Below are 13,347 nucleotides of genomic sequence, written 5' to 3'. Positions count from 1 at the left end.
TAATTAATAATAGCATACAAAGAAAATATTAATAATACAAGGTTTTATGATAAATACTGAACATGGGTGTAAAGACATCTACAGAGCTTGGAAAATTGTTACCAGAGGCAGAGAAGCCAAGTTTATTTCTAATATCACCTCTTAAAGCTGTCAAGTTAGCTTCATGAAGTGATAATGGAAGAATATATTTCTGCACACGTTTCAGTCTTGTCTATATGACAGTTACTTTAGCTCAAACAAAAGAAGGAAAGCAGACGATAATTTCATTTATTTACTATTGGAAATGAATTGTCATTGATACCTAGTGAGACCTCCTTGATCAATTCGGCAGCAGAATGACAACCTTGGACAAGTACCCGGGTCCACATGGACAGGTCCCGATGGGTCTCTACCCGGAACATGTGCATCTCAATGCCCTGGCGGGAGCCTGTTCTTGTAGCAAATGTCAGGTCAGATCCAAGGGATGGTGACCTACATCCTGAGCCCGAGTGTACCAACCTAAGAGGCAGAGAACAAAGATCTGGTGAGCATTTAAAAAGGAATACAAGAGCCAACATGCTCAAACACTAAAATGAAGGACACAGAAAATATATTTGAGTTGTTCGTGGGAGAGAAAATATTCACGTAGAGAATATGATCACTTCAAACCCAGCTTCAGGCAGAATGGGAAGGATGGATAAGATTAACATGGGTGGAAAAACAAAGGCAGAGGAAGAGGAAGTCTCAGAGGGATTTGGGATAAAAGGGGGCAGGAAAAAGAACCCTAGAAAAATCTAGTCTGGCTAAAGAGGGGATGAGAGAGTGGTAAGAGACAGTAGTGGAAACACCAACAGCTCTAGGCAGGTCAAACATAGAGCTCTAAATTCTTCTTTCCTCTGCCTTCCCTCTTTAATTGATTTGAGAACTTTATTAGAGGCTATATAATATGGTAAAAAAAAAACACACACACACACATTGATCTTGAGTTAGTATTAAAATCCCAACTATGGCATACAGTAGTTGTGTGACCTTGGGCCTCAGTTTCCCCATCTGGAAATGAAAGGTTGGACTGGATCATTTTGAAGGTCCCTTACAGCTCTAAATCGATTCTATGACTATGCCTTTGTTCAGGAAGAAAAATAAACTGGGCCCCGACTCTCCTCCAAATGTCACCATAAATAAAAATGGAAGAGGAAGGGAAGAGACCTTTGGAAAGTTTTTGAGACAGAGTCCCAAGTGGTACAAGACCTCTTTGTCCTAGAATCATTGTTTGGGAAATAAATAACAGTTGCTCAATTGTCTTTTTGTTTAGTCCTGTTGAAAGCCACACTACTTTCAGTAAGGGAAACTATTTACTATTTAAGGAGAAAATGTCCTCATGCATTATGAAGCTCTATGTGGTCCACATGAATTTCAGTGCTCCCCAAACAATATGTATTTGCCATTATTGACTGATAGTACTTCATTAACTTCTTCATCTCTTATTGGAATATGGCTGGGAGTATTCTCTAAGAGAAGGTAGTAAGTAATGGATTGGTTAAATGTATTGTAGATGATTAACTTTTGAGACGATGAAGCTTTTTTAGAGGATAACAACAAGGATAAAATAATGCATTTTGATTCTTAAGTGAAAGGTGAGAGCTTCCAAACTGTAAACCTTAAAATTTCTTAGACTTGTGAATGTTGGAAATTTCACCATTGGAATGTGAACCCCATTGCCAAGGGAGGTTCCTCCTCCTCCCTTCTTAAGATTACTTTAGGACAGAAACCTTTTGCTGAACAATGGAAAGGGCTGCAGCATAGATCAAAATTTAATTATTCCAATCTCCACCCTACTCAGGGTAACAGGATTTAGGAAGGGCTGTAGCAAAGGATCAAGATTTAATTATTTGAGAATATGACCTTCAACAGACATGTGCAAAGCCACAGACCTCTGGGCGGTCCTGAGTTAAGCTAGAGCCACCATTGGCACAGGGAAGACATGGACAGTGATTGGTAGATGTGAGAACTGAGGGGAGGGAAGTTGGATGGTTTCCTTAAAGATAGCAAGGTCTGAGGACTAGGGGGGTTGGTTGGAGAGGTTGTGCTCTGAGAAGCTTGCTCTGAAGGAAGCTGGAGGTGGAGGCCCCAGCGAGATTGTTTCTCCATTTTGGTCACGTGAATGATAGGGACTGATCTCTTTTCTTTGCCTCAGCTATCTAAGGGCTTGGGCCTTTTGGCCCAGCCTAAACAGAAGGGGTATTTAAGCCCTATTCCCTTCTCTCTCCTTTCTCTCTCCCTCTCTCTCTCTATCTCTAATACCTTTCTTCCTCCTGTTTGTAATTAAACTCCATAAAAGGTTGACTGCTGACTTGAGTTTTCATTTAGGAATTACATAGCTGAATTCCTTGGCGACCTTAAATTAATATATATCAGTCTTTTAAAGTGATTTCCTTATCACAAAACTGGAATATTCTTTAGAATCTTGACACAATTGTTGATTCTTGGTTATTGGGAGGAGCAATACAATAAAATTTTTTCAAACCCTTACTTTCTCTCCTAGTAACAATTCTAAGACAGAAAGGAGGCATAGGACAAGGCAAGTGGGATAAACTTGACCAGGGTAAACACATCAAGGGAATATCTGAGGCCAAATTTGAACCCAGGACCTCCAAACTATAGGCCTGACTTTCTATCCACTGAGGCACCTAGCTGCTATGCAATACAATAACTTTTTAAAATTTCAAGACAGTCATCACTTCTTCAAAGTAAGCTGGCTCTTTTTATTTTTTTTTATAATTAGTGCATTAAAATTCACTTTGCATATAGAATTTAATGACACTATAGGATACCTGAGAGATAACTTGGGGTGGGAAGAATCCTCCTTGGAAGTTTAGGCAAATGAAATGAGGGATGATGAAGTAAAAGCAGAGAAAAGAAATCAAAAGTGAGAATCCTGACCAATACAGAATTTCATATCTTCCAACTTCCTGCTCTGTTCAAATCAGAAATAAAGCCTAAGGCAAGATGAGAATTTCAAGGGTAAAGACAAGAAATGTGACTTTCAGAATTTAAGATAGTAAAATATTTATAGGAGGGAAAAATATGCAAGGATTTGTCAAGTACAGAGTGTTAATACAATACATTAAAGAAACAACCCCACAGTTAACCAAGTTGTAAACAACACAGGTAAAAAATCCCAAGGAATGCTATTCTCATTCAGATCACTGAACTCTTCAAGAGTTTGGTTTCAGGAAAATGCTTGCATCTAGATAGTTTTCAGTATGCCTCCTCTACCAAAACAGTATTATTTTAAATTATACTCTACCTTTAATCCAACATGCATTTATTAAATGCCTACTCTGTGTAAAACACAGATGGGGCTAGACTCTGGGAATGCAAACTCAGAAAAATAGTTCTTGCTTTTAAGCAGCTTACATTTTCCTAGGGGACACAACATATGTGTAAATTTGAAATTCAATTTTATTTTTAGTTTCAAGTTCTCTCCCTCTGATCCACCCATTGAGAAGACAAGAAAAACAAAATCCAGTACAACCATAAAGTTAAGCAAAATAAATTCCACCACTAGCCATGTCCAAAAAAAAAAAAGAATAAAATATACTTCTATTTGCATTCTCAGTCCGTTAGTTCTCTATCAGGATGTGAAGAACGTGTTCCATGATGAGCCCTTTGGAATTGTGCTAGGTCATCATGTTCATTAGAACTACTAAGGATTTCAAAGTTGATGATAACGTTGTTGTTGTATAAATTGTCCTTCTAGTTCTGCTTACTTAACTTTGCATCAGTTCATATACATCTTCCCAAGTTTCTTTGAAACTATTTCTCTCATCATTTCTTATAGTACAATGCTATTTCATAGGCCACATCTTGTTCAGTCATTGCCCGATGGATAGGCATACTGTTGGTTTCTAATTCTTTGCTAGTATAAACAAAAGCTTCAGTGAACACTTTTGCATATATAAATTTCCTTTTTCTTTGATCTCTTTGGAATAAAGACCTAGTAGTAGCATAGTAATATCAAGGGGATTAAAGGAGATACTTTGAGATGGAAGAGAACAAAAAATTAGGGCATAGGAAGCATGGAATTCTAAGGGCCTGAAGTAAGCCAACAGTACAATTCAGGGATCAGGGATGGCTTATATACAGAAGCACAACAGCAAGAAAGAGAATCCCAAATTGAGAGAACATAAGCAGGCCAGTTTGGTTAGAACACCGAATGTGTGGAGTGGAATGATGGGGTATGCCTGGAAATGCAGACTGAAGCCAGATTGAGATGCCAAGCTGAAGGATTTGTATCTTTCTTTTTTTTTTTAACCCTTACCTTCCGTCTTGGAATCAACATTGTATATTGGTTCCAAGGCAGAAGAGAGGGAAGGGCTAGGCAATGGGGATCAAGTGACTTGCCCAGGATCACACAGCTTGGAAGTGTCTGAGGCTAGATTTGAACCCAGGACCTCCCATCTCTAGGCCTGTCTCTCATTCCATTGAGCTACCCAGCTGCCCCTGTATTTTATCTTATAAATCATAGGAAGCCATTGTCCACTCAGCAGAGGAACAACATGGACAGATGTTTGTGGGGTTGTTTTCCCAACCCTTACCTTCCATTTTACAATCAATATAATGTATTGGTTCTAAGGCAGAAGAGTGGTAAAGACTAGTGTATTAGAGGGTTGGTTTGTGTGTTCTGGAGGAGTTGATGATACATGACTAGAAGGTAGGAAGAGGGCGAGATGGATTATTCCCCCCTTCAGTCCTCTTCAAATATGTCTCCTCACTAACCCTGCCTTTACCCCCTCTAATAATTGGTCTTGTAGATGACTCCTTCCCTTGGAGAAAGAGAGAAATCAGCTCTCTCCCTTTTCCACTGTAACTATTTCCTTCACTCACAAGGAAATCAATTGAGGATAAACGACAAATCCTTATTCTAACAATAATGGTCAGGGGTAAACGGGAACACGTCTGAAGGGTTAGGGTCTAGAGGAAAGCGGAGCAGGGAAGTTCCTGTGTTTAAATCTCCCTTTCCCTCCCTCCAGAGTTGAGAGACTCAGGCTTGGCAGCCTGGCTCTGAGAGGTTCAGGGCTGTGACTCCTGGTCTATGTCACAGCAGAGCAAATGTGCAGACCAGGGTGTCAAAGGAGCTGAGTGAGATCTGGTTAGGCTGCTTCTTGTTCTTCTAGGGTTTCGGCCACACTTCTTGGTAGCTTGGGATCTTTGAGGGGGGATGGTGATTCAGGTTCAAGGAAGGATTTTGTATATTGCTCAGGATCCGGTCTCAGATCGGACCTTCCTCTCTGCTGTCTCAAGATAGAGAAAGAGACCAACTGTCTCTCCCCTGGAATCTCCTCTTCCCTCAAGATTCTAAGCCTTCTCAACCATCCCCCACTGTGGATGGAAACCGTTGCATTTCTTCCAGTCTTTGTCATTCAAAGTCCCTGGATTATTCCTCTATCACACTAGGCAATGGGGTTTAAGTGCCTTGCTCAAGGTCACACAGCTAGGAAGTATCTAAGACCAGATCTGAACGCAAGACGATCCATAAGCCTGGTTTTCAATGCACTGAGCCATCTAGCTGTCCCCCCTCAACCTGTACTTTTTTTTAAAGATTATTTTGGTAGCTGTGTGGAGAATAGAACACATTAGAAAAAGGGAGACCAATTAGGAGGCTGTTACAATAGTCTAAGCAAGAAGGGATGGGGTACCTAAACTTGGGTAGTTGCTTGGCAATTGAGTATTAGGGGGCAGAAGGTGAGGGGGAATAGGAGTGGGAAGAATCCGGACTCCAAATATGTGGACCTACATGACTGGAAACAATGGTGCTGCCCTTAAGTTTAGAGAATGATGGGCTTGGGAGTGGGGGAAGAGGTACAGGGAGATGAATTCCAGTTGGGATAATTGAATTTGAGATGCCAACATTTTTTGAGATTGGATTCCTTTTTAAATCTTGCTAGGGAATATCCATCTCAAAAGAAGTTAAGAAAATCGTAGGTTATGGTTTCATTAGAGAATTATGTTATGGATTAAATGGAAATGAAGACATTGAACTATGTCCTATGTATGGTCTGTGCTGGCTCTTTCTTTTCCCTCATGCAGTAAACTAGGCAAGATGCAGGAAAGGCAAAGATGAATGCACAGTTCCATTCCTTATTGTAGTTGACGAGCTAATGTTGGCTCAGGTCCTTGACCCAATGTGAAAAAGCACCTTCTTCCAATCTACCAGTTTCTCCAGCTAGGAGAAGAAAAAATTTCTTCTGATCATTTTAAACCATTGTATCATCTACACATCCAACTCAATCAAACATGGGGGGGGGGGGGGGGGGATAAACGTGGAACTCAGTGGTTGGAAGAGTAACTGAATGTATTCTGCCATATTTAGCTCAGCTGAAATCCCAAATCAGATATTAAAAAATATTAAGCCTAGGAGAATTTTTCCTACATATTTGACTGTGGAATGTTTGGCACAAAAAACTTAATTCAATACAGCTGTAAGATGGATTCTCGATCAGCAGCAATTGGTTCATCCCACTGCCAAAGCTGTGCCTTCTGAGGGATGGACACATGAGCTCAGGAAAAGGTGTGAGCAAAGCCTTTGGCCAGAGAGCAACATAAGCACAACTCCTCTGGGTTTCTATGTTGTAAAATATCTACACATTTCACATGCTCAACCATGACTTGGAGGAAAAGCGAACAAAATCTGCATCCTGAGCACAGAGAAAGTAATATACAGTCCCTATAAAATCAGAGTGTCTGTCTTCCTGCTTCTACTGTCCATCTGGCTTCAATCTCAAGAACTGCTTGTAAAATAAAAATTCCCTTTTTTCCCCTTTCCCTTTTAAGTTTTGTTTAGTTTCTGAGGCAAAAAATATCAGCCTTTAAAAACACACAAAACTACCACTGGTTTCACAAATTTTTTTACATGAGTAATGCAATGGAAGTAGGAAGAAGGAATGGGCAATAACATCACCAAAAGAGTATTAGTTCTTTTCCAAATACAGCCAGTGCCTGATGAATTGCCAAGGCCATTCTTTTTCCTTTCCTTCTTTATACTCTTAATGTGCCTACTTTCTAGCTATCATACTATTTGTTAGAAATTGAAAAAGAGAATCAGTGAAAATCAAACTTTAAAGCTCTCTCTCTGTCCCTCTGTCTCTCTCTCTCTCTCTCTCTCTCTCTCCCTCCCCCTCCACAGATCCATGAAATTTTTCCTATTCTCTTAGTCTGGCTCCCTCACATAAAACACTTGACTTCCATTTCCTAGCCCTGTCTCCTTTCAAGGGTCATTGGGCTCCATGACCTTGCTTTCTTTGGCCATTTATTGTCCCTATACATGGCTCAAGTGTAGCTTATGTCTTACATATCTTCTCTGACTAGAGGGTAGGGATAGATAAAATAACAATAATAATTAAAATGCCCATAGCATGCTGAAATTTCATAAAACATTTTACATGCATTGTTTTCATTTGAGCTTCGAAACAAACCAGTGGGGGTAGGGACTATAGGTATTACTATCTCCATTTTATAGATGAGGAAACTGAGGCTCAAAGGGGTTAGCTTGCCTGTGGTCACACAGGTAGTATCACACAAGGGATTTGAGCCCATGTCTTCCTGACTCAAAACCTTTCGTTCAATGTCCTAAGTATCTCTTGTCTAGAAAAAATTAACCTCTTCTACTTACTTTCTGAACTAGACAGAAGTGGATCACAATTTTAACTGCAATTTATCTTGCAAAAGTCAAAACAAGCCACAGCACCTATGAATTCAATCTCCAGGGCTTTTAGCTATGTTCAGATGATCAGAATTCACTGAATTTGTTTATATTTTTAAGAAAGAATTTAAGAAATTTGCTGGTTCACATTAAATTTTCTGGTTGCTTATATTGTGGCTATTTGGGGACCAGGACTATAGACTATCAGTGAGGCCCAAGTAACAGAACTCAGGCTTCAGAAATAAACCAGGGTCCCCTAGTTCCTTAGCCCCTCAGGGCCTTCCCCCACCCCTCTCCAACACCATAACTCACCCATAGGATTAAAGCACATCAAATGCAATGAGAATAATCCTTCTATATCATGCATATTCTATAGAATGACTAGTTTGCCTGCATTTTCTCCTACTCATTTTTATTAGCAACATACTTTTCCAAAAGCTTGTTGCTTTAGATTATTCTAGTTAACCTTGGGCAGGTTTTAGTTATAATACTTCCCCCTAAGAGTTCAGGCATGCTTCCGTATTTTCCCCTTGTACTTGCACATAAAATCTGGCCTATAAGTGTACACACAGTGATACCCCACTATACTTTTTTCAGTACAAGTGTTATTGGTCTAGTATGCCTGGTTCATTACTTTCATTCATTCATTTCCCAAAAGGATTATAATTACTGTCCTGAGTTTCATGAAGGCTCTTGGGATTTGGTGAGAAGGTAACAGATCCTTCAAATAAGAGACACAAGAATCCATTAATGATTAAATATTCCCTACAGAAATAACCCCCCCAGGTGCCATGGGACTTTGTTTATCTGTGGTGCAGACACCTTCCGTTTTCACCCTGTGGCCTGGAGTTTCCCCTTGTATGCACAGTGCATCTTGTTTTACAAAAAGGACACAAGCCTCAAAAGCTGCACTCCAACCAAATGTTGGCACTGAGGGACATTGCTGTTTTTAAAAGATCCCATACATATGGACAAATGTTTAACACTTGCCCTCTAGTTTGCCTTTTTCTTGTGACAAGATATCCCAAATCCCTAGGATCTCTTTATTTCTTTCCTCCATTTGCATGGCACAATGATGGCATTGAGCATTTCTGGCTACCAAATTCTTATTTTAGGGAGAGGCTGACTTTTAATAAAGTTGGATTAACAAGCTTAGGTGAGACACAGCAACAAAAAGACATACATATTCTAGTTTGGTTCTATTTGAGCGTCATTGTTTAAGAAACTGTTATATTCTTCTATTGATAAATGGTCAAAGAATATGAACATTTTCAGTGAAAGAAATCAAAGTTATTCAAATAGAAGAAAATGTTTGAAAGCATAAAATGAGAAATAGAAATTAAAAGATCTCTGTGAGAGAGAGAGAGAGAGAGAGAGAGAGAGAGAGAGAGAGAGAGAGAGAAAGAGAGAGAGAGAGAGAGAGAGAGAAAGAGAGAGAGAGAATGACAAATACTGGAGAGTCTGTAAGAAAACAGCCACACTAATTTCCTATTGGTGGAGCTGTGAACTAGTCCAGCCATTTGGGAAAGAAATTTTTGAACTTTACTCACAAACTGTTAAAACTGTGTATAACCTTTAGCCTAGCAATATTGCTCCTAGGTCTTTGCCTAAAAGCGATCAAAGAAAGAGGGGAAAAGATTCTATGTATTTACAACTCTTTTCGTGATGTCAAAGAATTGGAAATGGAGTAGGTATCCATCAACTGGGGAATGAATGGTTGAACAAGTTATAGTACATGAATGTATGGAATACATTATAAGAAATGATGAAAAGGACGTTTTCAGAAAAAACTGAGATTTACATGAACTGATGCACAGTGAAATGAATAGACTCAAAAAATAATTTATACAGTAACAACAATATTGTAATGTCAAAAAGTGTTGAACGATAAACTTTGACCAAACAAAATTCCAGAGGACTCATGATAAAACATGCTCCCCAGCTCTAGAGTCAGCACTCAGAGCAAAGTAAGGTATATTTTTCTTTTTGGGGGACATGAGCCAAAGCAAGAATTTGTTTTGCTTGATTATATATGTTTGTAACAAGAATTTTTCTTACTTTCTTAATGAGGTGAGGAGGAGGTGGGAAGAAGAGAATGATGGGGACCTGAAAATAAAATTGATTTTTTTTTAATTTAAAAGAGGCTTTGCACTAAAAAATCTTCAGTTTTCAAATCTTCATTTTCCAATTATTTATGTCTAGACTGCTGAGAACATCTTGGTTTTGCTCACGAGTCTATGCTTACTTTATGGATCAAAAATTATGTACTTTTTATATTAAAAAGAGAAGCTAAAGGATAAATGGGCTAAGTTATAGGGTTTATTCATGTTATTGCATTTTAATTAAATTGCTTTCATCATTCTACCTAAAAGGCTATCAAAATTTCAGTAGTTTAGACACAATTAAATAATGATCATGTTATTCACTTATTTTAGTGTCTCAGGTATAGCTTTTAAAAAAGCAGTTGTTTTTAAATTTTTAATAAATAATCAATCTCTTCAAGACTAGGAAGCAACTTTATTTCACAACTGAAAATGACAGGAAAAACAAAAATGCATTGAACTGATGCAGAAGCTATTATGTGTATAGAGGTAAAAGCAATTTTGCTAAAAACAAACATTTAAATGTTTGCACTTTAGGTAACAGTGGTTCTAAAATTAATAATTCATTATAAAAAAATTATTTTAGACAGTTTGATAAAATGTGTTTGGAGGTATAAGTCTTACCGGGTAGCAATGAGAGGATAACTATGACAAGGTGATGCCCAGGCATCTCTTGTCCATGGCATATAGTCATAAAGCAGTAAATCCTTCTCAGTCACAGCCATGAGGACTGGTCTCCACTGCTGCCTTCCGCCATCTAGTTTTGCCTGAAACATCAAGATAAATGGATTGTTATATAGTAAAATAGAGAAAGGGGAAGAGTGTATATGGTTATGAAACTGGTAAAGTACTGGCTGCTTATGTGGGATTAAGAGCAGAGAGAAGGAACAAAACCATCTTAAGAAGAAACCTGAAGAAGTAAAGGGGAAAAAAAGTGGGGAAGAAGGAATAGTAGCTCTCCACAAAGCTGTCAATCTCTACATTTACTCTCTACCAGTATTTGATGGTCGTTTCCCTTCCTTGGCCCTATAATCAGCGATTCCACAGAGTATCTTGTGAAATGAAATCCTTTTTCCTATTTCTCTTAAAAAGTTCATACCACGCTAGCCCTTGACTAAAGTGTGGTAATTTGTTTAGAATGATTACTAGTACTGGAATGTTTGAGGAGAGAGAGTACCTTCTGTGCAAAAGACAGACACTCAAAACCCCATCATTAAATAAACCTATAATCTAAACTTCTCTCAAAAGAATTCCAAAGTACATTTTGTGAAGATCATTTTGATTTATTAGTTAAGAAATTATAATATGATTCACTAGCCTATGAATGCCGTTATCTTTGAAGAGCTTTAACAATGTTAAAAATTTATTTATTAAGGGATTTTTTTTTCATATTACCAAAAGGTAAAGACTAAATGGTAAGAAATCTTTCAAGCAAAGTATATTAAAGCAAAGTATAGTACACCATGCAGGGGAAAGAGTACTAGATTTGGATTCATAAGTTATGGGTAAAAACCCCAGCTTTGCCACTTCCTACTTGGGTGACCTTGGGTAAGTCACTTAAAGACTCTTGGGCTGGACTAAATGATATCTAAGATTCTTTTCACTTTTAAGTCTTTGACCCTATGTTCACATCACTGTTCAGATTCTCACCTTCTTTGTAGAGTACACTAATGACTATTAACAATACAGCATGAGATATGAACTGGAATGACTTCCAGGAATTGATACAGAGTGAAAGGAGCAGAACCAGGAGAACATTGTACACAGAGGCTGATACACTGTGGCACAACTGAATGTATTGAACTTCTCTACCAGCAGCAATGCAATGAGCCAGGACAATTCTGAAGGACTTGTGAGAAAGAATGCTATCCACTTACAGAGAAAGAACTGTGGGAGGAGAAACACAGAAGAAAAACAACTGCTTGATCACACAGTTCGATGGGAATATGATTGGGGATGTAGACTCTAAATGATCACCCTAATGCAAATAATAATATGAAAATAGGTCTGGATCAATGACACATGTAAAACCCAGTGGAATTGCGCATCAGCTACAGGAGGGGGGTGGAAGGAGGGGAGGGAAAGAACATGAATTTTGTAACAACAGAAAAATATTCTTAATTAATTAATTAATTTTTTAAAAAGGCAATAAAGCATGATAAAAGTTAAATTGGTAAATCTTTACCTGGATTTCACAAAGAAACCTCAAACGAAATATGTCCAAAATATAATCCATTGTCTTCAATTGCTAAATTTGTCCCTTTCCAAACTACCATAAGGGTTCTACTGTCTTTTCAGACATCCAAATTTGTAACCTCGGTGTATTCCTTGACTCTTTCCTCTCCTTCTTCTCCTATACTATAAAAGCATCTTGAATTTATACATATATTCATGAGGGAAACTACATCTCAAAATGAAACTCTCAGGAATGTCACAGATAAAATCCTGGCCTTTTAGAACAACAACAACAAAAAATTGCCAAGCCAGAAAGAAAGACTCCAGGTACCAAGGAGCCATAGGAATCCAAATGAATAAAACTACTACCATAAAAGATCAGAATATTATATTCCAGAAAGCAAAAAATAGAGTTATAACCAAGAATGATTTACCCTGAGTATACTTTATAGGGGGGGGAAATGAACTTTGACTTCTAAGAATTCCTGATGAAAAGATTAGAGCTGTGCAGAAACTCTGAAGTGCAAACACAATGGTCAAGATAAACATAAAAAGACAAGCAAGGACAATCATAAAGGACTAAACAACTGCTTACTCCATAACATGGGGAGAGGATACACATGTCCCCTTTGAACCCTATCATTACCAGGGGCCACAGAGGATTCTCTACCTAATCAGACGGAAGGCCTGGGAATGGCGGTTCTAGCTTGATGATCTTAAAAGGAAACTGGAAAGGCAGGGAAAGTGAATCAATGGGGTCAGGGGAGAAGGAAAAGAAAAAATGATTTCATAAAAGGTACACAAGAAGTCTATACAAATGAAGGAGTGGCAAAAGTGGATGACACTTGAACCTCACTCTCCTCTGAACTGGTCAGCAGAGAGAATATACACACATCCAAAAACAGAACTGAGTATAGAAATACATTTCATTCAACAGGAAAAGTTGAGGGAAAGGAATTAATGGAGAAGGGACTGGATGGAGGATAGATGAACAGAGGGATTAATTAACAGTAAAATGAACTCTCAGTTGTTGAAAAAATATGTATACAGTGATCCCCCACCTATTGCAAGAGTTAAGTTCTAGAGAACTCTATGATAGATGAAATCTATAAAGTAGCAGCATTATATTTATTTTCTTATTCTTTGATAGTAAGCATCTTCCTTCGGCACTTGGATTCACTACCAGAAACCTTAGAAGGTGCAGAACATTTAGATAACATGGGCTTGAAATAAATCGAAGCTTTTATGAAAACATCACAAAAACACAACACTGCAGAGCAACACTAAGCACAGTGATCAGACGTGGATGTGAAGTGAACAGGGAGAGATGCTGAATGCATGGGCCCAGGGTAGAAGAGCAAACAGAGCAAATGCTACCTACAGTCACCG

The 13,347-nt window shown here is 38.4% G+C and overlaps 1 protein-coding gene across 1 annotated transcript in view; it reads right to left on the bottom strand.

Moving 5' to 3' along the window:
* SNTB2 (syntrophin beta 2) overlaps positions 1 to 13,347 on the bottom strand; it is a 113,344-nt gene that overhangs the window by 20,992 nt on the left and 79,005 nt on the right. The window contains exons 4-5 of the mRNA XM_001366815.4: positions 10,408 to 10,550; positions 302 to 498 (exon numbers count right to left, since the gene is read on the bottom strand). Coding sequence (XP_001366852.1) covers positions 302 to 498; positions 10,408 to 10,550 — 340 coding nt within the window. The remainder of the gene's footprint in view (positions 1 to 301; positions 499 to 10,407; positions 10,551 to 13,347) is intronic.

Source organism: Monodelphis domestica, chromosome 1 (genome assembly GCF_027887165.1).
Source record: "Monodelphis domestica isolate mMonDom1 chromosome 1, mMonDom1.pri, whole genome shotgun sequence".
NCBI lineage: Eukaryota > Metazoa > Chordata > Mammalia > Didelphimorphia > Didelphidae > Monodelphis > Monodelphis domestica.
This window is presented reverse-complemented; position numbering and strand designations above follow the sequence as displayed.